The sequence below is a fragment of the Equus przewalskii genome, chromosome 13, assembly GCF_037783145.1.
Source record: "Equus przewalskii isolate Varuska chromosome 13, EquPr2, whole genome shotgun sequence".
Classification (NCBI taxonomy): domain Eukaryota; kingdom Metazoa; phylum Chordata; class Mammalia; order Perissodactyla; family Equidae; genus Equus; species Equus przewalskii.
Window position 1 is genome coordinate 86,884,850 of NC_091843.1, and position 26,156 is coordinate 86,911,005.

At 45.2% G+C, this 26,156-nt stretch overlaps 1 protein-coding gene and 1 long non-coding RNA gene across 13 annotated transcripts in view; one reads left to right on the top strand and one right to left on the bottom strand.

The window, feature by feature from the left end:
• Positions 1-26,156, bottom strand: part of PDE8B (phosphodiesterase 8B) — a 217,432-nt gene continuing 191,276 nt past the window's right edge. For all 12 annotated transcript variants that reach the window (XM_070571586.1, XM_070571578.1, XM_070571580.1 and 9 more), the window contains 12 exons: positions 23,998-24,040; positions 20,514-20,591; positions 18,217-18,293; positions 16,631-16,795; positions 14,506-14,551; positions 13,953-14,088; positions 12,844-13,042; positions 8,240-8,457; positions 6,747-6,867; positions 4,651-4,818; positions 2,395-2,524; positions 1-1,800 (listed from right to left, as the gene is read on the bottom strand). In XM_070571586.1, the coding sequence (XP_070427687.1) occupies positions 1,691-1,800; positions 2,395-2,524; positions 4,651-4,818; positions 6,747-6,867; positions 8,240-8,457; positions 12,844-13,042; positions 13,953-14,088; positions 14,506-14,551; positions 16,631-16,795; positions 18,217-18,293; positions 20,514-20,591; positions 23,998-24,040 (1,491 nt within the window). In that variant the 3' untranslated portion in view covers positions 1-1,690. The remainder of the gene's footprint in view (positions 1,801-2,394; positions 2,525-4,650; positions 4,819-6,746; positions 6,868-8,239; positions 8,458-12,843; positions 13,043-13,952; positions 14,089-14,505; positions 14,552-16,630; positions 16,796-18,216; positions 18,294-20,513; positions 20,592-23,997; positions 24,041-26,156) is intronic.
• LOC139075361 (uncharacterized) lies at positions 20,482-22,781 on the top strand. Its single transcript, XR_011525713.1, has 2 exons — positions 20,482-20,604; positions 22,643-22,781. It is a non-coding gene; the product is annotated as an uncharacterized lncRNA (long non-coding RNA).

Here is a 26,156-nt window from a genome sequence, read left to right on the forward strand (position 1 = left end):
TTTGAAATTATGAAAAATTTAGGCCAAAGAGGTAAAATAAAAACAGCTGTTGGGAATGAAAAATGGCTGTAGGAATTTAGTTACAAGTACTTCACGAAAACATTTCCATCACATTTACATAATGCAGCATTACAATACAAAGCTAGCCGCTGTCCTCAGGAAGCAAGTTCTCTTACAGCTAACAAAAATAATTTAGATACATTTCTTTGCATGGAATTATCATATATGTTTCCATTTTTTGGTACAAAATATAGAAAAAAACATTGGCACATTATGTACTGATAAGTCATTTTTTTCACTTCCAATGTACTAGTTTAAAGTGTTCTGCGTTCCAATTTTCATTTGAAAAAAGTAACTACTAATTCAATTAATTCAGTCTGTTTTTACCTCTTAAAAGTGCAGATTGGAGTACAGAGAATTTGAAAGAAAAATGAAGATATTTAGTTTACTCGGCTTCTGCTATTTATACTACATAGAGAAGGGTTGGTTGGTAAAAGAGAAAGGAAGAAAAGGGGAAAAAAAGGAAAATCTCAAGTCTGACTTTATGTAGATCACAGAAAGTTGTGAAAAGAGCCGTATAAAAATATGCGCTTGTGCTTTAGAAGCTTTTAGCATACAGTTAATAGCTTAAAATAGTATTTACTGCTTCCCCATATGCCTATTTTCTGATATATTTACACATCTTGCAGTCTTTTTCTTTTACATCATTAAAGCAAAATGGCATGATCTCAAATATAGATAGGTTAAAACATCTGAGACTGCCCTTCCCTCCCCAGGATATATGGATAGAGGGTAAACAGCACAACATACTCCACGGACTTATGCCCAGAAAGTTTAGATTGCTTTAATAAAAATTTTAAACAGCAAATGTATATAAATTTTATCTTTTTAAAAAAAGCTTGTCCAAGGGCATTCAGATTTAATGGCTTTTATATAATACTCACTATAGTGCCTTGTGACTGCCTCTGTAAACCAGAAATAAGGGAAGCTCGTGGACTCCCCCAAAACAAAATGCCCCTCCCTTCCCCATCATGGATGGCTTTCTGTTAAGACGAATCCCTTTTACAGGAAAGAGGGCTACAGGCTGCTACCAGTGCAGACGAAGCACTCACCAGACCAAGGCTGTGTTTGAGCTTGGCTGTCACACCATCTGTCAGAAGAACCACCTAGCCACTGAGGCTGTGATGCTAACTAATTTATCGGTAATTTGGTCCCGGTTGTTTTGCTCATTTTGTATAGTTTTTTTTCTTAGATATTCTTGGGAATCCTTCAGACCGATACTCTTGAGGAAGACAGTCAAGTTAAACAGTGATGGTGATTTTTATGGTAAGAGATGAGCTGAACACCAGCTAAGCTACTTGGTCATCATCCAGAGAGATGGGCTCCCCGGCACCAAGTCTTGGTCGCTCCATGGTTTGACAAGGGCACACAGGATGACAGCAGGGCAAAGCATTGTGCCATGTGTTTGTTCTGTCACTAAGTGATTGTTCCAAAGAATGTATAGTCTTCTTCACAGAACAGAACTTTCTAAAAATGAAATTTGGGGACTTGAGTGATTGAGAGTCCAGTATTAAACATTCGCTCCTTAGCCTCCGCCTGTCGTTTTCATGATAAAAGCAAGCCTCTTGCGCACGCTGCTGCGCTTCTCAGTGCCCTCTGCAGGTCAGGAGGCCCCTCGTCTGTCTTGGCTTTAGCTGTCAGACGGAAGCCTCAGGCTTTTGCACTTGAGGTCATCCAGTGTCTTCCAGTGTTTGTAGTTGTCGGCCAAGTGCTGCATGAGGGCTGGCAGGTGTGCAAAGGCTGCAAGGACATGAAAGGATCAAAAGAAGCCTGTGAAATTTAGTTCGATCCCAGGAGCAGCTGTAAGGCTGGGGCTCTGCTGGGCAAATTGGGGATCAGAATTGGAGGCGAGCTACCCTGGGTGAGGCCTTAGGCTGCATGTGGGCACGCAAGCATGAGAAGGGTAAGTCGTCAAACACTAGTTTCTGAAATACAAACAGCTCCTTTTAAGTCAAAATGGAAAAGCTGTTTAGCAGAGACATTTAAGAAAGAATCTGTGATTCAGAGGAGACTTAATACATTCTGTGTTCTTCCGAGAGTTCCCCCAACATGCACTAAAGCTACTGTAAGTTTCGGAAACGTCCTTTGAAGAAGCGAAGACTTGTCTGCCCAGTTACTGAACATCCACCGAGTCTTCCACACTCAGGGGTCTGTGCCAGGTGCTGGGGATGCAGAAAGCGTGCATCACCCTAAGCACACCTGGCCAGAGAGCTAACTTTTTAAAAATACAGCATTGCATTTACAGCTTTAGGCCCAGCCTATGTCACTAAAAGTAATCATCATAAAATATAACAAAAATATTCTGTGTAGGTGACAAAGCACGAACTGTCTTACCATCCCAAGCATCAAACATGTCTGTTATGAAGTAGTCAATGAAGGAGATCTGGGACTTCGGGATGCTGCAGGTGTTCCGGTCAAACACTGGCATCACCACGGGCAGCCCCTGTCTCTTCTCTTCGTCCGTCTGCAAGAAACAGTATCACACACAGTCTGTAGGGCACATGAGCTGTCACAGTAGCATCTAATCTCAGAACAACCCTGTGAAAATGGGTCATCAAGCGCACATATGAAGACGTGAGCTCAGCAAGGTCCCGAGCTTAGGAGAGTCGGCCACCCGGGGAGTGGCAGTGACTGCCGCAGGTCCTCTGCGTCTGGGCGCATGTGCTGTACCGCAGCCCCTCCTGGAACAGCGCTCTCAGGGCTCACACACCCTTTTCTGAGATCTGTCTTCATTATTGCAAGGTCAAGACCATTTTCAAAGTAATACTAACAACACTAAGAGCACTAACTGACATTCACACTGAAGCTGCAGAAGCAACAGTGGGTAAACTGATACCTAAGCAGCAATCAAGGGACTGGCAGCAAACCGTCCCAGGAGTCATTGTGTTCTTCCCTGTCACCTGCTTGCAGTTTAAAAAGAGGGCCGGTTTCACTTAAGAAGGTCCTCATTGAAGCAGTAAGAGTAATCTTACTAAATTTTGACTTTTTAATATTCTGTGTGACAAAATGGGAAGCACAAATAAAGCCCTCGGCTGCATACCACGGGGTGATGGTCTCGAGGAAAGTGCTCATGCCGTAGAGCTGAACCAGCTCTTGTTTCCTGGAGCACTGTGTTTACTGGAAATAGTGACCAACACGACTGTTCGTATTGGGGTACTGGTCATGCAGCTCTCAAGGTGTGTGCAAATCTGAGTACTTTGCACGTTAGAGTGTAGGTTTGTATGTGTTAGGCCATAATTTACTTGTTGAGTCAGAGGCCAGCTGATCAGAGGCCTCCTCATTTGTAACTTGATTTTTAGGTCACATTGGCTGATGAAGGTCAGTACATTCCTTTTTGGGAAAAGGACACCTAAATAGAGAGCTTACATTAAAGAACTTGGAAGTGGTTCTTTCCCATTCCCCATTCGCACTGAGAATAACTAGGAGAAGCATTTCAAGTCCTCTCTCTGTGGGTCCTGGGCAGCCCATTAATGGCTTCCTACAAGCTTTTGGCTCAGCTTGCTCATTTCAGGTCAGTCAGGCAGTCTCAAAATATCCACTGTCGTTCAAAGAGTAGTTTGGGTCCCCCCGGCTTTTTTCTGGAAAGCTCAGAACTGCCTGTCCTACTTTTCTTCAATTCAGGGGCTGTCTTCCGAGCCTTGAGAAATGCAGTTGACTAACTGGGTCCTTGGCTGGCCATTCCCCTTGCCAGCCCTTCTGGACGTCATCAGCTGTTCTTCATCCTGCCTCAGTGGCACACTGCAGCCAGCTAGAACCAGCACCCCGCCCCGCCCCGCCCCGCCCCCAATGGATTACTTGTGGCTACTTTTGTGTTAGTCTTTCTCTCACACATACACACTTCAGTCCTTAGAGCCTCTTCTCTGGAAGTAGGCCTGTATTTCAAATGGTATCTTGCAGTCTACCACTTTCTGGATTTTTCTCCTTTAACTCCTCTTCACCCTGCCAAAGTGAACAACATATTGCCGCTCTCCTTATATAAAAATTCTCTTTCCCCTTCTTACTAATGTTGCTGATGATGCTTTGTTCTCTTAGAAAGTCCTTTCCTATTTCTAAATCCTTAAAAGAAAAAACAGCTCTAACATCATTTTCACAAAGCCCCTCTTTTATCCAGAAAAAAATCTTTCTGAACTCTCATAGCACTTCAAATATACCTCCTTTAGAGATATTCTCATTTTTACCAATGTGTGGACCTATGGCTGCATCCCTCCCCTACTGTATATGAGCTACCCACGGACAGGGATGGGTTCTCATGTCTGTGGTCCCCGCGATGCACCATGGAGACGATAACAGCCTAGTGAATGAAGGGATGGTTTCCCAGTTTTTGTGGAAATTTAGGATCTAACACTTTGGGGATGAAAAGATACTTCCAATGGCTCTGTTTGCCCCGCTTCCCCTGGAGAGACTTTGTGACCAGCCACATCAGTCAGTCTCTTGAGGGAAGCAGAAGTCTGCTCCAGGCAGGGCTGAGCCGTTTCCTTCCTGGGAGAAGGTACTAATTAATGAACTTCCTCAGCTGGAGAATCCCTGAGTTCTGTGACCTGGGGCCATTCCCAGAAGTGGAAGTGGAGCCTCCCTTGAGAGGCAGCGCACCTGTGCGAAATACTCCTCCGAGATCCTCCCGGCCCATTCGATGCACAGGTCCAGGGGGCGGCAGGGGTTGGCCACGTCGGCGCACTTAATCATCATGCGCTTGATCAGGATTTGGTTCTCAGGGAAGTTCTTCCCAGTAGGGTTGCATTCACAGTCGCTGCCCTCAATCTGGAAAACATTGTCAGCTGAGGGTAGGTTCAAGATGGTGGTGAAGCCCACGGGGCCAAAGGACCAGACATCAATCATGATTACCCGGGCACACTTAGGCTTGACTGGGCCTCAGTGAAGGGGGTCTCCCATCCTTAATTCCATCAACAACACACTGATATATTCTTGTAAAAAAGAAAGAAGGAAAAGCCTCAAGCAAGACAAAAACAGTTGAAAAAGTCAAAAGTCCCTGTCACTACCCCCGCCCCCCTCACTTTCACCCTCTTCCACAGAGCTAACTGCTACAAGTAGTTTTTTTTCTTTTTACTAATTTGTTATGTAATCTTAAAGGAGAGCTTTTCTCCCAGTTTTATCAGGAAATAGGTAAAAGCAGAGCTTTCAGTTTTTTTGCTATATTAAAAATGGGGAAATGACGCATACATGTGACCCCTCATTTATTTCCACTTACGATGCCTGCCAGCTCCCTCCCTGATGACCTGTCATACCCCCACTCACCCACCTCATCCCCCTTCGTTTCTTCCTCTTAAGGCATGTGTCCACCGGCTGCTCTCCTGACTGGGTGCTAGGGAGTGTGAACCATGTAAGTCTTCAGGCTACTAGGAGCAGGTGTGTGCAGCCTTATTTAAAGACTGGTCATGTACTAGTACATACCTGGTGGTGGATGTCAGTGGTCCTGAGCCAAGTGGCCCGGTCTATGAGTAAGCTTATGTAAATGCAACAACAGCCCAATAATATAAAATCTGGAAGATTGCTATTCTCTATTTGCAAAGACACCACCGAATTGATGTGTGGAAACAGTTAATTAGCTCTCTAGAGCTCTGCCACAGGCTGAAAGCCCATGTGACATTTGAGGGTTTTTGTTTGTTCTGAGACCTATTTATTAAACGATCAACGGGCAGAATCATGTTCTGAAGGTGGTGGTTTCGATCGCTTCCCATTGGGAAGATACTGCTCACCACGGACACTGCAGTGAATAATAAATCTCAACGCAGAGGTGGGGGCTTCCTTGGGTAGGTGACCTTCCCAACTGCAAATTCTGTGATTCTGTATAACTTTTCCCTCCTAAATCCCCAGATCCTTGCTGCCATAAGTCCTCTGTGGAAGGGAGGGCCCCGGCATTGTGCTGTGGAATCCCTGGGGGATGGAGCAGCACGCAGGGGAGGTGGACAGTGTCCCTCCTCTAGGCTGGTCATGCGGTGGGCCCTACACAGATGGTTTCCTGACTGATCATCAGGTTACTCTTAAGATGACCATTCATCATCCATCCACATGCGCAACCTCTTCTGCTCAACAGGAATGAGCAAAGAGCTTTCCTAACTGTAGGGGGCTATGAGCAGCTTCATGGTTTCAGAGGGCAGTTGATCTCATTTTAAACAACAGGATGTGAACTTTCTGTCCATGTTCCTAAGACCCAAGTTTGTAGGGATCTTAAGGCGGGTCCAAGGTTTATCAGTAAATTTTAAAAAGGAAAAATACCTTATGCTTTTGTTTTCAACTACTCACTCCTATTTGGTTATATAGCTTTAGGTACTGATAGCCTTTAATGCAAGTCAGCAGGGATATAGTTCCTTAAGACATCCAAGAGCTCAAAGAACAAAATTAGAAAGGGCTTTGGATCTCCTACAATACCACCATCTGTGCCAGTCTGCTGTCTGCAGGCTCCTTCCATCCTAGTCTTTGGGCCACCTCCTTTTGTCACCACTGGCTTGATCTCAGGGCCTTTCTTTCAAGGAGCTCAGAGTTGCTGCAGACACGGTCAATCTGTTCTCGTCCCCAACGAAAACAAGTGGCCAGTACTTTCAGCCCTTCTTTACCAGCTCCAAGTAAATAACCACCTTGCATTCAAGAGGGAGAGAAATGCCTTGAGGCCAGAGTAGGCTCTAATGGAAATACACTCTGATGTATCCTGTGGCATGGGAAAGGCTTACCTCGGCTGCCAGTGGCTTGTTGATGCTGTTCACAAACTTGTTCACATGTTCAAAGTGTTTTGTCATTTCCGTTGCTAAAACCATGTCAATAATAGCCTGGCGCAGTGTTCGATAATGGTTCCTAAAATAACCGGAAGACAAAGGGCCTGTTCATATGTCCCAAATTAGAACTGTTCTGCTCCCATTGCACCACACTTCCCACAATCCAGGAGGAAGCTGGGGGCACAGAGTTAAGAAACGACTGCAGATCACAAAAAAGTTACATGCTTCTCCTCCCACTAAGCCAGCACCTGTTGACACTAACTGTTCCATTTTCCCTAATGATAGCTGACCCTTCTCCATATGCTTTAGGAGTATAAAGAAAAAGAAAGTACCTGTCCCATGGTGGGCACTTATTTTACAGGGTGATCCCCTTCCACCTTCCCTTGGCAACGTCAAAACAGAGGCAGAAGGAGATGAGCGGTTCCTTCCTTACGGGACTGGAACAGCAGCGTGACGGGCTGGGCCAGTGCATCCAATGCAGACAGTTATTCTTACTACAGAGAACTGTCATTCTTCCTTTCGATGATGGCATTGGAAGAACGTTTTCCCATTAATAAGTCATTCTCCAAATTACAATTAGATAGAAGTTGTAATGGATGAAGCAACAACCCAGCCTAAAATTACTATGTAGTTCCTATCTCTTTCTCTAACTTCAAGAGCCAGAATGGGAGCTGAATCAAATTGGCTATTGGAAAGAATTCTTTTTGTGAAAACTTTAAAAGCAATCTTTGATCCTGATGAAACTCAAGTGTAAGGTGGAACAACCGGTCTCTATATTTTCTCAAATTTCTGGAGACCAAATGGATAGGTTCATGTTGACAGGCAGTCCTTGTGTGCCCTTGGTACGCTGCCCTCTCTCAGGAGCCTGCTCTCCTGCCTGGCTGGTGCTGGGTGGGGAACACACACAGCCTGACTGCAGGGCTGTGGCAGGCAGGAGGAATTGCTCCTGTCTGTCCGCATTTGGCCAGCTCTCCCCAGACAGGAGTACACCAGCCAGGGGGAAACCAGCGGCTCTGCTGGGACCTGGGGAACAGCGTCTCCTCATGAGTTAGGATTTTAAGTGGCCAAAAATTAAGCTGGGGAAAGATGGGGAAGGATACGTTTTCCTTGGGTTACCCAAAAGTCAGGGTGTCCTCCCGGGAAGGTAAAAATATCTGCTATACTTGTTAGTAATAGGATCAATATTTATAGAGTGCTTTGCAGTGAATAAAACATTTTCACGAACTCATTGAAGAGCAATTAGGATTTAAAAAGATGAAATCAGTCTGAAAAGTACAATTAGTTTATAAGGGCAAGGTTATTATTTTGCCGTCTGATACCATGGCACAACTATTCTTATCTCCCCTCCCCTCTCCCCTAACAGGAAGCTAGGTGCTTGGAGAAGTTAGGAAAAACTGAGCTTCCCACTTATATTCCACAAGCCTGAGCACAGAAGCCCAAGCACAACAAACCTGTCAATATTCTTGAAAATGTTGCATTTGCTGTCCTTGACCGTGAGCTGGAAGGCCAGGGCTGTGTGGTGACTCTCCAAGACGGCGGTGTCATTATAGAGTACAGCAAGTTCACTGCCTGCGTTACACAGGAAAGAGTTGGTCCTTCCCGGGTGATCCACGTCATGGACTGTGGCCGCAATCAGTGCTGCCACCTCATCCAGCTGATCGAGGCTTCCCTGGGGTCAGGGGGAGGCAAGGTTGAGCATTACCTCCTGGACATAGGAGACCTACCCTCATCCCTGTCTCTCGGGAGGGCATAGGCCAGGGGAGGTGGGATTATCAGAATGTTCTCCTAGCCCGTGCGCCTTCTCTGACTTCCTGGAAGTTGGGAGGCTGCCCAGGACACATCACATCACCTTGCTGTGCTGTGGATTATCTGGCAGGAAACAGAAATCTGAGCTCCAGTTATAACGGATACCTAAATTCTTTCCCAGAGTCCATTCACTCCAGTTCTGCAGGAAGAAGGCAAACAGGCCCTTTCAGATGCCTGCCACGTGGTAGTGCCGAAGAGCAGAAAGTGGCCCATGATCACAGATTTACTTATTTGCCTACTTCTGAAAAGATAGGAGAGTGTAGATGCAACAAAACTATTCACACAAAGGTAAAAGGATTAGAGCCAAGCAGTACAAGAGGATCAAGGGCAAGAAGAATTTTCCAGGAAAACCGAGGCCAAGAGGGCTCTTGCAGTTAAGAACGAAATTCAGCTCTAGGCTAGCATGTGGCAAAGGCAAAAAGGGAGCCCGTCTTTCTAAAGCTCTCATTATATAATTAAAGACCACAAACCAGAGCGTCAGATGCAATGCTTTCGCACCTCACAGCTGTAGAAGGGAGTTATCAGTGGTGAGATGCGGTGCCCTGTGACTTCATCCATTCAGTAATCATTTATTGGATGCTCACTGGGTGCCGGTTGTCATGCAGAGTGCTGGAGCCACAGTGATGAATTCTACTGGCATGGTCTCTGCACTAATGGAGTTGATTTATTGGGGAAGGCACAAATAAGTAAAACGCCACACAAAAGTCACTTACTGTGAGATGTGCTACGAAGGGCAGTGCAGCCGTTTTGAGAGTGTGGCCATGTGGCCTGATCTGGTTTGGAGCAGTGCTGTCCATTCAACTCTCGGTGGCAATGGAAGTGGTTATATCTGATGCCATCCCATACAGTAACCCCTAGTCACCTGTAGCTACTGGACACGTGAAATGTGGCCAGTGCAGCTCAAGAACAGTTTTTTTCCTTTTATTTAGTTTTAGTTCAATGAAAATAGCCACAGGTGGCTAACGGCTACCATGCTGCAAAACACAGGTCCAGAGTGCGGGCTGGGATGGCTTTCTCTAAGGAAGTGATTTTTACACTGAAGCCTGAAGGATAAGAAGGAACTAGCCAAGCAAAAAGAGGCAGAAGAGAGAATCCCAGGCAGAAAGGATAGCCTGTATAATGCTCCTGATGTGAAACAAACAAAAAAGTGGTTTATTCAGCAAACTTCAAGAGCATCATTGTGCTGAAGGCTAGTGAGTGAGGGGAAAAGTGGTCCCCAAAAGAGGCTGGAGGGCTGGGCACAATTTTGGGTATTCCCGAGTTGCTCTCATAGGCTGCGGGAGGAAAAGCTGCAAACCACTTCTCGGACGCTCACACGGAAGGACAGTGAGTCTGAAGCTCAGCCCTGAAGGCTTTCCTGAAGGCTGTCCCACCCGAAGTGGGCCATTCCCGTTTCCAGTCCCAGAGCTGGTGGGCAGTCCTGCCGTAGCCCCAGTCCACACGAACAGGGGTCCCGAGCAGAGACAGCAGTCGATGCTTTTCTTTTCAGCTCTTTGCAGAGATTGGCTGGAATGCCCACGGCAAGCACACGGGCCTGGCCCCATTTTGCTGCTGGTCAGGAGAGGCCATGGTAACCTGTGGGTGCAGTCAGCACCCAGAGCGGCCCCAGCTTGGGCTCCACTCTCACTGGGTCTCTGTGCAGGGAGGCCCCATGGGCCCAAACTTTGGGCCTCCAGCTCGTGCTTCTGGAGCATGTTCAATCTGGCTTGGAGTCTGGGGCCAATTTACTTTTAAATCCTCCAATTAAATAGATTCAAATAACTGGAGTAGACAACACAAGTAGCATGAAATGAAACCTGCTTTTTCTTCCAGCTTACACTGCTGCAAAACCGGCACTTTGACAAAGGTCCCAGTCATGGGCCATGCGCTGCAGTTTGGTTGGCACTGTCTCGTAATGCAAAGTCTGATAAGAGATGGGGGCAGGTGGGGAAGGAGACCGGGTCATTCCCTAGCAGATGGGAGAAGAAGGGCCTTCCTATGGGAGGGAGGGACCGCCTGGGGAAGAAAGCTTCCCCACCAAACCCGCCACAGGAGAAATCCCAAACGCTCAGAGGAGCAGACATTTGCACACAGTTCTTTCCTTCTTTACCCAGCAGAAGTAGATGTGGATCACACTGAGGCAGATTGGCCAGCATGGGCTCCATTCTAGAACAGTTCCTTATCTAGGATAAACAGTCACTTATACCGGAGAATAATGAAAGAATGCTGGCTGTCCCGACCTCTCCACTTGCAGTGGTTCCTGGAAACCAGTAAGAGGAGGGAGAGGACAGAGTGTGTAACAAGGTGAAGGGCAATGTCAGCTCTGGGCACGCTGTATGTCTGGGTTGAGGATGTGGAGCTACATCACAGTGATACTAAGAATTTTAGCCTTGGGCCCAGCCCTGTGGTGTAGTGGTTAAGTTTGTGCATTCCATTTTGGCAAACTAGGGTTCGCAGGTTCAGATCCCAGGCGTGGACCTAGCACCGCTTGTCAAGCCATGCTGTGGTGGCATCCCACATAACACAGAGGAAGATGGGCACTGATGTTAGCTCAGTGATGGTCTTCCTCAGGCAAAAAGAGGATGATTGGTAACAGATGTTAACTCCGGGCCAACCTTCCTCACCAAAAAAAAAAAAAAAAAAAAATTTAGCTTTTTCACATAAAGAATTAGGGGTAACAGATGCTATGGGTATTTGGTAGAAACCATTTTCCTGACTCTTCATCAGTGGTGGCAGGATTGGTGGAAGAGGGCTCTGGAGTAAATCCCACTTGAAGTGTCTCATGGGGGACCAAGCTGTGATCTTGGGCTGCTGACACAACCTCTGGGCTCAGAAGCCCCCTCCAGCCCAATTCTTCAAGGTTGTTTGGAGCTCTAAATTTTCTGATTCTCTGGCAGCCCCTGCCACAGTTAGAAAATGTCTTTTGAATTGTAAGGATATTACATCTAGTCTTAGACTTGTTTCTATTGCTGCTATTTGGGAAATTCAATCAGACTCTGAATGCACTAGCAGAACTCAAAATTTCAAGAAAAATTCTTATTTCAGGGGAGGGAGAGTAAGGGAGATAGTGAAGTGACTAAGCGTTCCGTAATTTACCCAGCATTTAGTCTGTGTTTTTCTAGAGTGGCTCTGCTTCAGGGTGGTCCATCTCTAACTCCACACTGCAGCGGCTGTACCCCACTGTGGTCTTGGTGTTAATACCCTAGGTCCTGTCCGCAGCTGGCAGCACGCGACCTCATGCAGTAAAAGTGGAGGAGTGTGAGCCTGGAGGAGGGATCTGGAAGTGTCTAGTGCTTCAAAGAAAGGTACTATGGAAACAGAGGCTGACAGAACCTTTTGCATCATTCTTGGACCACATTCTTTGCTTTCTTGCTGATGAAAGTGAATACCAGGATCAGTCTTTGGCAAAACTGAGAAGGAAACATGCCCCCTCCCCTGTTTGGTGCCATTTTTGCTCCTTCTACCTGTTGCACTACCACTCGTCTCCTTGAGTACCAGGGTCTTAAGACTAAGAAAATGGTCCTGTGTCAGCCATTTGCAGAGTGATGTGAATTTCAGTCTCTATACAGCACTCCTCCCAGGGGTCTCTATATTCTAAGCTTTAGTTGTAATTGTAGCAAAGGAATTGCAAGTGTTGTTGTGCAAGTGATGGTAGTTGGGAAATAGAGGAGATGGAGGCCTCTTGCCAGCTGCATATGGGGTGTACACAGGGCTGCCCTCTAGATCAGCCCCCGTAAATGACAGGCTTGACTTCTAAGTAAGACTAAGGGATATGACACTCTTTCAGAATTATGCAACAGTCATTAATAAACAGATACTCACATTGACACCTACATAAAACACACACATATATCTGTGTAAATCAGTAGACTGCTGAATGGCTCAGTGCTATCAGGAATGTAATCTATCAATGAACAAATCTTGATCCTAAAACTTAACCCCTAGACCTAGTGCCCATTTGCTGGAATAATGAAGTTCTGTCCTCTAACCCAGTATCACAAGGGGCTCCGAGGGAACATGTGGCGAATGGGTTCCTGGGTGAGCAAGCACGTGAAGGAGTCTCTGCAGTGGCGTGAGTTATTGTAGGTATTTGGGGGAGGGGAGAGCTAAGAGAAAGGGCCATGTTTTTAAACACAAAAATGATTAATTTGGCAGCCCAAAAAACTGTCAAATTGGTTGCCAAATAGCTGTTTGCCTAATATATTTATCAAGATTGAGTTCTCGGGTCTCCAGTCTGGGTAGGTAGCTAGACCGTGGCTCTCGATCCTACCTTCACTCTTTCCTTCCCAAGGAAGAAGGCCGTGGCGTGCAGGACGTCGGCGGCGTGCGTGGAATTATGGTAGGCATTGGAGGAGTGGTAGTTGGCTTCGATCACTTGGAGCCAGGCCCGAAGTGTCGTTTCAGAACAGTGTAAAACTTCACATACCCCAAACCGGGAAAAGACCTTTAAGCCCAGGTAAACCAATGGCCTAGAAAACAGGAAAACAAACCCTGATTCATTGTATTCACTGGTCCAAAACCTGCTTTCTTTGATGATACAAGGAATGGAAGCATTTTTCTTCTGATGCTTAGTCCACAGGCACAGGCGTGTAAAAATATCTCCTCCCCAAATCAGAAGGAGACAGAGCATCTCCTCCTGACCAGCCACTCACTAGGTGCCTCATGGTGGTCAGTCTAAATGATTTCTAGATCGTCTCTAAGTCACATGCCCTTCAGTGGCGCTAACAACCAGGAAAGGTCCCCAGCAGTCCCTCTCTATCTCTACTTCCACAGGAGCTCTGCACTTCCTTCATGTCTCCTGAGGAAATTACTGAGCCTAAGGACAAAAGGAACAGCTTGCGTGGCCTCAGTGGTCATATCATTTAGAGTCATGGGGTTTATTTACAGGTGAAAATCATTCATATCTTGTAGACCAACACCCCAGGAAGGAATAGCGTCCTCCTCCTCTAGAAGAGGACTCTGGGTTATCTAATCTTTCCCCTGCCTACAGGACGGATCAAAAGAAAAGTCTAGAGTGCTCTCAAACCCATCATTTCGGGTGGGGCTTCACCAAGTTTGGGACTGAGAATACTTAGAACTCTTGGCTCACCAGCACAAATGAATGACCTGGTAGATCTGAGAAGGACGCTCAGAATTTTCTCATCCTGGGTCATCACCAGGTTGACCCCACATCCCACCCACTAATAGTCTCCATAAACGAGCCTGCTCAGGGGCCATGGTGTCTGCTGGTTCGACACTCCTCTAGCATGGCAGGAGACTCAGGCAGGACCTGTGAGGTCTCTGGTGGCAAAGACCCGCGTCTCCCTCAAAGTTCCCAGACGTGAAAATCTTCAACATGGGCATTGTCCTCCCCTGCCTGCGGCCAGAGGAGCCACGTACCTTTTATGTGTAACAGCTTCCAGTTCAAAGATGTTGAACTCCCAGCTTTCCTCATTATCGAGTAATTGAGCGATAGAAGGGGGGACATCGTTGATGGTTATTGGCATCGCCAGGTGACTGTGACTCTGGTGCACGTCTGAGCAAACAGATGGGCAGGGAGGCTGGTTAATTGCAGAATCTTGAGTGCCCCTGAGCACTTGTCATCTTCGTGATTTCTACTAGAAAGAAAGTCTTGAACTTCCAAGGGTACCACGATTTTCACTTCAAGGCTTTTCTCTTACATTATTAAAAGTCAAGACCCCAGATAGAAAAATAATTCAGTTTAACTGTCTGTTTAAATGTATAGACATTTGCAGTTCTTATTCTGACAGTGCTCAGAGAAGTAATTTTAATTAGGAGACTTGGTTTCAAATGTAGACCATAGAGATGCTCCCACTCTAATTAGAGCAACAGGAGGGAACAGCAAAGCCCTCCCCAAGCAATCACCACAGCACTGGGGGAAGGCCCCGGCCAGAGACAGTCATCAGGAACAAGCGCACGGAAAACGACTTACTCTTAGTGAACACATACTCGTTTCCTGACAGCCTTCGCAAGCCGTCCTGGAAGACAGACAGACGCTGGCTTTAGAAGCATGCTTTACATTCCGTTATCATCATTCTCTCAGTCCTTTCACTAGCCAAAGAGATCTGAATCCTGCATAACCCAGTCAACCTGGCACTCTAAGTTGAAGCTCAAAATTAAATCAGAACAATAGCTACAAGACAGAGGATCCTCTTAGCTCCAGGAGAGGGAGAACCGAGAATAAAGGGCTGTGACTGTCTTCAGGTCTCACACCTGAGCTGTGAGTTGGCTCTGGTCTCCTGGCATTTTGAAGCCACATTGGTGACATCACAGCAGGGATCTTCCTTTGGATGCATGTTATTTTGAAGGGACCCCACTTACTCTCACAGGGACTGTGTCATTCTTGAGTTCTTAGATTTACATATTGGGGAGCCACAGCAACGCCATGGGCCACATTTTGGGGATGACAATGTGAAGCCTTAAAAAGATTGGGCTAATTTTTGACTAGTATCTAAATTAATTTTTTCCAATTTTATTTTCTGTTTTGCAACATGAGCATAGCTGCTAGCCTTTAAAAGAGCAGTTTCTGGATCTGAAGTCTTTGGAGGGGTAGCATAAGGAGTGGACAGAATTTCAGCGTTCTGCCATTTGCTGGGATCTTGAACTTCTTCTAGTCCCCAGGTGTTCTTGCATCTCAGCTTCCTTCCCTCTACCTTCTACTCCCCTTGAGTACCTAATTATTTAGATCTTTGTTTAAGAGTCATTTATAATTGATTATTTGTCTTCCCTAGAAAGCGTGTGCTAAGGTTTAAAGTACTAATGAAGGGCTCCCCTGATGTCACACCTTGGATCCTCAGGCCAAGAGCTTAATTTCTAGAGCTAGATAAATAAATAGGTAACAATGGCCACAAGTGTCCTGCCTCTAAGGCATATATCACAAGGGAGTCCTCTTTTTTTCTTTGCCTTTCTTTCTCCTCTTCCCTAAAGCCACATAGGAATGGGTGGAATCTTGCACTGGTTCCTCCCAGCACTGCCTGGAGAGGAACCCGCCACAGTACAGCGGCAGGGGCAGGAGGGCCATACTTGTTCCAGGAACCAGAGTTGTCCTGCTCAGCTCTGCAGCAGCCAGCCATGCTCCTGACAGACCCTGAAGTCTACCATGCACTGGGATGGGGCAACCAGTGCTAGCCCGGGGGCAGGAAAGGAACAGGAAGTCACTCAAACTACAGGCTCATCAGAGACCTTCAGTAGGAGCAAGGAGAATGGACCAACCAGCCAGCCAAAGACTCAGCATTTGGTGGCAGGGCTAGACGGAAACCTTCTAAGTAAAACTCTGAGATGACTCTTGGACTTTGTTTTTCTCCCAAAGAATTCTCCCAGCGTCGACCGCTGATAAGGAGCACAAATGAACAATCTGCATTTTCTTTTTCTTCACTTGCTGATAGATGATGATAGATCACGGCAAAACACTGGAACAGGAGGCGCCCTTAGAAATCAGCTACTCTTGGTGGTTGCAAATGGTGGTGGTGGAGTGCTGGCTCCTCCTCCCCTCCCCCTGCCGAGCCAGAGCAGCTCCACTCTGCTTTTATCTGATTTAAAGAGAATCTCCATGTAAGTTTTTATTTAAAGAAAGGATTCTACACCTAAGATTTTGGAAAATAGTACTGTAGTCTAAGTACAGACTCTTTCATTATGTAGATAAAGAGCCTGAGGTCCTGGCCACAATCCTCAATCCAGTACTGGACCAGGTCAGGAGGAAGAAGTAGGCAAGGTCCGTTGTGCATATTTAGCCCTCAGTCAACTGCCCAGATACTCTTGACTGTAATGCCAATTCTGAAGGACTGTCTCCCGCTACTGTGGTCGGTCAGTCAGCTTCATGGAAAGATAAATGCAAGAATTAATTGAATAATGCCACACAGGTAATATACAAATTTTGATGCAGGAGCTTCTGGGTATGCTGACATTAGCTCACACAACAGGTATTTCTGCACTGGGTCACGGTTTCTATGTTACATGTTATATGTACTCTGTTACATGTTATGCGTACGTGTTCTATGTACTCTGGAGTGCACTTAATGTCGTCTCCCCTGCATTGCCCATTTTTCCTCATCACTCACAGTCATCAGGCCTCCAACAAGATCACTGGTGTGAGGGTCTTCATCTTTGGTACCCAGCTGAGGGGAGTACAGTTCTGTGGTCCGTAAAATTTCTAAAACTCTGTCCAAGGCTTCTGCTACTGTGACGGGGCTGTTTTCTTGGGCTGCATTAATTATATTTATAACCTAAGCAAGGAAAGAAACAGAGAAAGAATAAATTTGAGGACATCAGGAGTCTACTTCCCAAAAGTCATACAAATGCCCGGAATCCAAAATAAGTCTGATGACAACACATCTTAGTGTTCAGAATGGCCAGTGCTTTCGGGGCGCCACTCCCTGCTTGCGGAAGCCCGCGGTCACCCCACCCTCTCCTGACGCTTCTCCCACTGCAGGGACCACATCTTTTTCAGGCTCCTTTGCCGGTCTTTCTCCCTCACTCTCTCCTCCAGGCTGGAGTGGCTCTGAGATAGGTGCTGGGCCGTTGTCTCCCTCTGCAGTCCTTCCAGAGGTGAGCTCTTTCATTTCCATGACTTTGGACACTTACAATCCATATGCCAAGGACTCTCAAATTGACGGCCCAGCCCTGAACTCCTTTTTGAACTGCAGACTTATATACTCATTGCCTACCTGATGCGCCTATTAGAATATCTTACTTACATGTCCAAACTCATGACCCTGCTCCCCTGTCCCCAAAGCAAGTAAACGGACAGCAAAAATGAAAGACCAGAGCTGTGCTGCTTCTCTGGTTTCTACACTGCTCCAGTGAAAAAACTGTTCCTAACCATTCTGTGTTCAAACCAAAAACCTGGGAGGCGCTGGTGGACATGTCACTTTCGCTCATTTCTCTCCCCACCCTGACAACATAACTCATCACCAAGTCAAACTGCTTCTACCCCTAAATATTTCTTCATCTGTTCATTTCTCTCCACCTCCAGTGCTATAATTCTAGAACAGCTAACACCATTTCTTGCCTGGAATTCTGGAAAACCCCCCTAACTGGCCTCTTCTCTTTCACTCTTGCCATCTCCAATCCATTTTCTGCATGGCAGCTTTTCAATAAAGGTACCTGACCATGTCACTCCCCTACTTTAAACTCTTCACTGCACAGAAACTAAAGCATAAACTCTTTATTACAGCCCAGTTGGGCAGAATGAATGGAACCCTGGACAACTCCACGTCACCAGCTTCTCCTCTCTGCTCTCCAAGCTCCAGCCCCCCTGACTTTCTTTCAGGTCCTCCAGCCCCCCTTTTCCCGCCTCACTGCTTCATCCCTTGCTGTGCCTGCTGCCTAGCTCTTCTCCTCGCCAACATCTTTGCAGGCTTCAGGTCTTACTTCAAACATTACCTCCTCCATGAGAGACCCTCCTTGACCACCCAAACAAAATAGGGCCTTTTCTCTCATAGAACCCTGTTTTCCTTTACAGCAGTTATTATAATTTATAACTACATAGTTAGTTATTATGTGTTTATTTGTTTAATATCTGTTTCCTCTATTAGACTGTAAACTCTATGATATCAGTGGTATGGCATTTATCACCGTATTTCTAGAACATAGCCCAGTGCTGGGTGGCCCTGAACGCAGAGTGGAGGCAGCAGCTGCCACTCACCTTTGTGATGGGAGCCTCGATGGTCATGGAATGGATCCTTGCCATGGATGGATAGCGACGATTCTGTAGGCTTGGTGCTGGAGAGAAGTCAAGAAAGTTGTATTTGATTCTCATGGCTCGGCTTGGCTAAGTGCAGCCAAGGAGCCCTTCATGGACTAGGGCCCTGATTTTCCAGGACTATGACCCCCCACCACTCCCCAGAAAGCAATGAATTCACCCATCTCTTAATCCTAAAAGGCTGAGAGCTCAGCCACTACTTGCCAGAGTTTGGAAAGGGTGGTCTGGCCTGGAACTTTGATGGCAGGAAGGCTCACAAGTCCCAGGTCCACAAGGGGAATTTCAGAGAAGGTGGCATCCTGAGGCCCCATCCCAACAGCCTAACGATCCCCCAGGACTTCCTTCCCCATAAGTCACTAAAGCCCAGCTTGGGCAGTTCCATCACTTTCAGTCCTCGGCCACTGGCCATGTAACTGGATGACTGCAGTACGGGAGGGCAGGCATGGTCCAGGGTTAGGGCGGGGGCAGAAGGAAGAGTCTACTCTCAGTGTGAATTGGGGTCAGGCCCTCCTCCTCCCTGAGCCTTTAGGTTCTTACTACCCAGAACCCATGGTGCTTTGAGCTCTAATCTGCAGAAATTTCCATTTTAAAATAATTTTGTTTTTATTTTTTTGAACAGGTAATGCTTACATGTGGTTCAAAATTCAAAAGGTAGATGCTTTATAAGCACTGTTCTCATTAGCTCTTCCTACCACTCCCTGTGAGGCGGGGACAGGGATAGGATCTGCATGTCATGGCTGGGGTAACTCCATCTAGCTGACATCACTGGAGCCTGCTTGTGGCTCTGCCATCCCTGCGGTCCTCTCTGCTGCCAGTGCAGCCGCCACCACAGACCTCTTCTATCTTCAACCTCCACTGCCCCGCTGCTCTGGAGAGATGATGATCCCATCTCCAACTCTACGCTGAAAACTGAGTCAATCCAGTTGAAATCCCTTCACCCATCATCCTCTCCATCTGAAGTGTTCTGTCTATCTACCCCCTCAATCGTTCTGAAAATATTTCAGTCCATCTTCTTTCTTTACATTCTTGGTCCCAATCTCTTGCTGGCCCTGTGACCTCATGCACCTTTCTCTGTGAATTATCCATCTTCTCTCTGTTGTCTTCGGTCCTTGCTGGTCCGCTTCCCTCAGACTCAGGTTCCCATTGTGACTGAAGGACTGAAAGGTCCCTCACTTGCTCTTCCTCTTTATTGCCTTAAGTCAGCACCCCACTTCTCTCCTCTCTGTCACAGTCACTAACCATCCTCTCCTCATGCCCTTAGAATCTGTCCTCCCGTTTGCCAAATAAAAACTAAATGAATGAGTGAAATCCACTCGTCTGCTCCAGTTCTTAAGCTCTTTGGTCTCTGCAGCATTTAACACTGCTGGCCATCTCCTTTCTTCCGCACCCTCCTGTTCTTGGTTCATGGGACACTGTACTCACAGGTTCACTCCCAGCTCTGCTGTCCTTGTCATTGGCCTCTTCATGTTTCTCCTGCCTCCCCTCTCACTGAGGGAGTGCCTTCAAGCTCTGGACTTAGACCCTCTGTTCTTTTATCACACACACGCACACACACCCCTTGAGAGGTTCCTCTGCTCAGGGCTTCATCTGTCACCTCTAGGACTCCCAAATCCACGTCTCTAGCCCTCAGATCAGGCTTGCACTTTAGCTTCCTTGGCATCTCCACTGAAATAGAACACACCACCTGGTCCTCAGCCCCTCACCTAGCCATTCACGGAGCCATCCTATTTCTGTATTAGAATCTTCCCATGTACCTAGGAATGACATTTCAGAACCGCTCTAACTTTCCCACCTCCCTGCAAATCCAACTGATTACTTAGGCCTGACTGACTGAACTCAAAATGCTTTGCTAACTTCTGCTTTGCAGAGCAGAAATGTTTTGCTAAGTTTTGTCTCTCAGTTTTCCCGTACCATTTTAGTGAGGGAAAGAAGCTACATGGAAGAGTAGGTTTGTCCTGGGGACAAGAAGCTCAGAATCTTGGAGCTGCTCTGGTGGTTACGTGGCCCAACACACTTTAGGCCGTCAGGGAACAAGCACAGAGTCATTTCAAAGAGAAGACTCAGTAAAAAGCAAAAAAGAATAAAAAGGCCTAAAAAATTTTCAGCCTATGGGTAAGAAGCCGCTTTAGTTGAAATCTTACTTCTTGGGGTTTTGTTTACATGCTGACAAATTCTTGACTATATTCCTCTGTCATTTTCTACACTTTAAAAAGGTCAAAGAAATCTGAAAAACGTCTTACCATCACTGCCTCGAGACGATATCGACTTCACGTCAATGGACTCTTTCCTCCTGTTCTTGTATCTGAATGAGTGGGACTCTGAGGGTGGCAGGTGAGTAATGGAGAGGGGTCAGTTACAGCTTATTCACAGGTGAAGTTTAGACCACTCATTCTCCAAAGAAAACAAGGTTACTTTTTAGGCACTATGAAATATTTTTAAGAAATAGTAAACCACTTTCTCTTCAAATCATCCACATACACGGCACTGCCAGTCATATTCATTGTAAAATGATGTCTTTTTCTTGTGGCACCACATTACGTCCTGGGCTGATTATCAAAGGTTATTTAGTTCCATTAATAAAATAGCTTTTTGAAAATAAACACTAACACTTGGGGGAAGTTTTTTTGCATCATTTTGACCTGAAGGACAATACATTTACCTGGGTAGGGAATGCTGTTATGGGGATATTTGAGGAAGTAAAATACCAGTGAAATGCACAGAGAGTGGAATTTATTTGAGAAACTCATTTGGCTGGATTGTAGGCCCCTCTGAAAAACCAGACCTCTGGATGGCCTTCTAGGTTCTCCTGAGGACATGACTTCATCAAATGATGTGCACTGTTGATCCCAGGAAGGAAGAGAAGAGAAAGCAGTTTTACAGTCCCAACAATTTGCAACAACTGAACTCTCACGTCTGTCCCCATTTTCTGAGGGGAAAAAGCACTTAAAAAATTCCGCATTAATCTTTGCAGACTTTGAATTTAACACTCAAAATGTGCTGTCACATTAACGCATGATCTAAGCAGAGAGTACATTCCACTAGTGAGAACCAAGGACAAAAGTGTCAGGGCAGCAGAGATGGCTTCAGAAGCACCCACTTTCAGGGCTTTTGCTTCTTGGGGGAGCAACCCATGAGCAAAGGGAGAAACTTAACCGCAACACGGAATTGCTCCTTACTGTGCTAAGACAGGCGGCAGACATGCAGCTTCCAGCAGGAGAATGTAGTTTTCAGGCACCAATAAGTGATCATATTCCAAGAAAAAAAGATGCACTAACACTTTAAGAATTGTCTAGTGACACCAAAAAAGGTGCAAGTTAAGAGAGCCAGCTCCAAAGCCAAATTGCCAAAACTCAGATCTCCACTGCACCATCTACGCAAAGCTTGGGAAGGCAACTTCTGTGTTCCAGTGTCCACATCTGTAAAGTGGGGGTAGCTATAGCATCTCACGCACCGGCTGTTGTGAGTGTAAGCGAGTTAATCCATGGGTGGCACTTAGCACAGTGCCTGCTACACAGTGAATGTGCAGTTCATGCTGGCTATTGTTGGTGGTGACACCTGTGCATTTGCACATCTACCCTCTTTTTAGGCACACATGAGATGGTGTTATAATCTTGTTCTATTACCTGTTTTCACTTCATATGTCTTAGACACTTTTCTAGATCACCTTTTTAACCATCTGCTTTAATGCCCTAAAAAAATCTGATTCAATTAAAAAAAAGGTTAAGTCAATAATATAAACCTGAATTATATTTGTACAGCATGAAGTGAAAGGCAGAACTACTATCAAGTTAATCTGAGCGCCACAGAGCCTTGTCTTAAATGATCTAACTTAAACTGTTTATGTCCCTTTGCTTGATTTTGTCTTCCAGACTCTACCCCTGGATATGAGTCTCAGTATTTTTTTATAAAGACACCTACAGGTAAAGGGACTTCAAATGCCATTGTTAGGATCAAACCTGAGAAACTAACAGTGGTCACTTGCCAGACATTCCTTCTTAGCCAATTCAGGGACCTCATAATCATATACATTACTAACATTTGTTTATCAGATAATAAATTAAATCTAACTTATTAAAGAGTTAAGATTAAATTCAAGATTAAAGAACACAAGAATTCCTCAAAATCTAGTTTCTAAATAAAACTAAGGTAGGGAGGTTAGTTTCATGGCTGTGGTCCCCAGGCTGGTTGGCTGAATTCTAAATCATTCATTAGAAATTATTCAAAGATGGACAATGCTTATTCTTCCTGATTTTTTTATCAGCTAAAGTTAAGAGAATCTATAGCAATAGAAATGATTAAAAGTTTGGATAAATTATTCTTCAATAAAGCCCATTTAAATCAAAGAATTCATTATTCATTTTCTCAACAGATGCTTGTGGAGTGAATTTAAAAACCAGAAAAAAGAAGGATAAAGGAGATTTTAAATAGTTGTACTCAATGGCAAAAAGGGATACAGTGTCACCAATTAAAAACAGCTCCCACTCACTGAGCACCTATTGTGCACCAGACATTGTGCTTGAATATTGACTCTAAATATAGTAATTATCTTATATGATCATTGTAACAATTTGAAAGCTACATCATGTGATCCCCATTTTACTGATGAAGAAATTTAAACTTGGAGAGATTACATAGGTAGCTCAAGATCAAAGAGCTAATCAGTGGTGGAACCTATGCTTTCCAAGATGGGACGGTTTCAATTTATTGATGTTGTGTGAGTATTTACTGAGTGTCTATTACGGGCAAGAAAGTGCTGGGCGCTGTAAAGGATATTAAAATGGTTGTAACAGTTTTTGACACCCAGAACCTCAGAAGTTAGTTAAAATAATACTGTTACTCTAAGTGTTTTAAGAAATAAAATGAAAACATTTGAGAAGGAGAGAGAGGAAGAGAAAAAGCGGGGTGGGGGTGGGGAAGGGAAGGAGCATACCAAACAGTTAATGCCAGGTACTGCAGGATATTATATGTACATTTTCTCCTTTGGGTATTGCTAATTCATTTTACAAGTGAAGAAACTGAAGCTCAGAAAAAGCAAATGAAATCTTTCTGAGTGGGCTAAAATATGGTCCATCCCAGAATCAAGGAGGGGGACTACATAGGTGGCCCAGGGTCTTACTTTATGCATGACTGGCTGGGAAAGCCACCGACAGGGGAGAGGACAAGAATTTTAAACCTTTGGTAGCAGACTGATTTTCCCCTGGAATGCTCAGAGAACTCCAGACCTTTCGAATGCAGAAGTCATCAGGTCCAGCCCCTCATTTTATGGCCCAGGGTCACACAATCAGTCTTGCCCAAGGTATGAGGAGAGGGCGTGGGGAGGGGAAATGGTGGCTCAGTGCTGCTGACCCCCGGGGCAGGGCCCATCCGCATGCTAACTGTACAGTCTCCAACTGCCGAACAGAAGGGAAGACTGAGCGCAGTCTAACAACAACGTGTCTGCCCTGGACTTTCCGGTCACTCTCTGTTTTGGGTTTATCTTCTACATGGTCTCCAGCCAGCAAAAGAAAACCAGGATGGGGAAGGCATTCAGTAGAATGAAGATTCAAAACTTCTTAAGGGATTCTGCTTTTATTCTGGCTCTCCAGCCGTCTGATATCAGCGCTTGGATTTTGGCAATCCGAGCTCTGCGGTGGGGATCGTCCACTTGACTCTGCAGAGTAATCTACAGACGTGAACCCGCAAATGCAGCTTGGGTGGGTAACAGCGAAGCGGAAGTATTCTCACCTGTCTGAGAATTGTCTCCTGAATCCCGATGAATCTTGTGAATCTAAAGTTGTTCAGAAGTTTGGTAAAACAAGAGAAAGAGATTTTAAATACGGTATTAGCTACATTTCCGGCCAAACAATTTCCTTGAAAAGCTCTGAAGACTTCAGGAAAGCAAGAAGCTGCACAGATAATATGAACAGATGAAAGATGTATGAGTGATAATGCTGGAAATGCTCTATTACATCCAGACCCTTATAGGAACGGCTGAGCCCGAGAGCAGAAGATACCCAAGGGATGTACTTTCTGAGCAGGACATGGAAGTCTCCAGTCAGCTGGCCTCATTTTGACAGTTTGCAGAAATGCAGAAAGACTAAAAGCTATAACAAAATTTAAGATTTTTATAAGGCTAATAAATAACCTGCTTATATTTCAGGCATGTTATAAAACTTTTCTGTAATACGAAAGTAACCTGAATTTAAGCTTAGGATTTTAAAATGCTCTTCAAATGCTCCTCAATGATGGGCAGAGTGAATTTACAAAATGTTTCTTCACTCTAAGACCTGAACTTGAGATGCAGTTTAGCACCAGCTCTTTCTCATTATCGATTTTTTTTTTTGTGCTAATGCTCAATGAATATCTGCCAAATGATGAATGAAGTCATTAACACTGGGAAGGATAAATATGCTTGCTTTGGGGTTCTGCATTTGTGTTTTTAACTAAGACACCGCGCTCGGGCGCCTCTCGTCGACGCGTACAATCCTGCTGCTTTGCCGCTCAATCCACCTACTCCAGTCGCTCAGACCACCAAACCTTCGCAGCCACTCGCTGAATGGAAAAAGTTACCTCGAGAAACAAGACAGGCGAGTGTGTAGGACTGTCTATAAAGGAGGATTAGTATGGTTTAGCAACATCAACTATAATAGCCAGAAGTCCATATGCGTCACATACAGGTAAAATGTTCCGGCTTGACTGAACCATTGAAAAATAATCATGTCAATTGAAGTGCTAAAATAGGGGTTTTCTACGAATTATTCTGCACAGTCCATTCCACATAATTACAGAAACAATTACGTGGCCAGCCTGTGTGAGATCCTGCTCTTACTGTGACTGAGGGCTTTGACTCATTTATCCCACAAGTATGGGACCTTTTTATTTCTTCTGCGAGCAACTGTTTCATGTTTTGCCTTTAGAGATAAAGACCATTTGCCACAAAACTACTGAGCGCAGCACGAATTTTGGATACAAACCACTTTTGCCTTGTAAATTGTTTTCTCAATCAGCTTTAGCTCAAAAGCAAGTGATTTTTAAATACCTAGCTTTTCTGAGTCACAAATCTCTCTCCTTTAGGAACAAAGTCCCATGGCTCCCCAGATTACATGCAAAACACCCCTTTCTTGTCTTTCCTTGGACCCCACAGGCCAGCTGACTGAACTGTGGAGCTCCAGGAGGTCACTGTGGCTTTGTGTTCTGTCTGCATGGAACCAGATGAATCGAGGGATAGACAGATGGGCAAATATATGATCAAGCAAAATGTTAACTGTAGAACCATGCGGTGGGCATGTGCATATTTACTTAAAATTCCTCTAACTCTTCTCTATGTTTGTAAAATTTCATAATGAAATGTTGGAAAAATGATATGTTCATGAGAATATCGATTGATGGCTAAAAATTAGAAGTCTGAAATATAATTTGAAAATAATCAAGAGGAAGGCAATTTAGAAGAACTTGAAATTGAGCGAGGTGAATGACATGTGATGGTCCCTAGGACACCCCACCATGAGCCAGGGCATGAAGACGATGTCCCACTTCAAACTATAACACAGGAATTGTAGGCAGCAGCTGTCAATCTTAGACGTCTAAGATTTACCAAGGTAACTATTTAACACACTGATGTTAATAATTTTATTGATGGATTTTAAAAATTATGGAGTTACAAATGAACCTAAATCCTGCTCTCTTATGGGAGAAAAACTCTGAGAAATAACTATAGAGAAACATTCCTCTTAATATGATAGGTGAAAATCAACTTTTTTCAAATGAAAAATCATGAGACTTCTTAGCAACTAAAATGAGCCAAGGCCAGAATCAGTATAACAACAAGCAAACAAGCAAATGAACACTAGACACTGCCTTCAACATTCACTTCAAAATCACCTTGGGAATGTGACCAGTCTGAG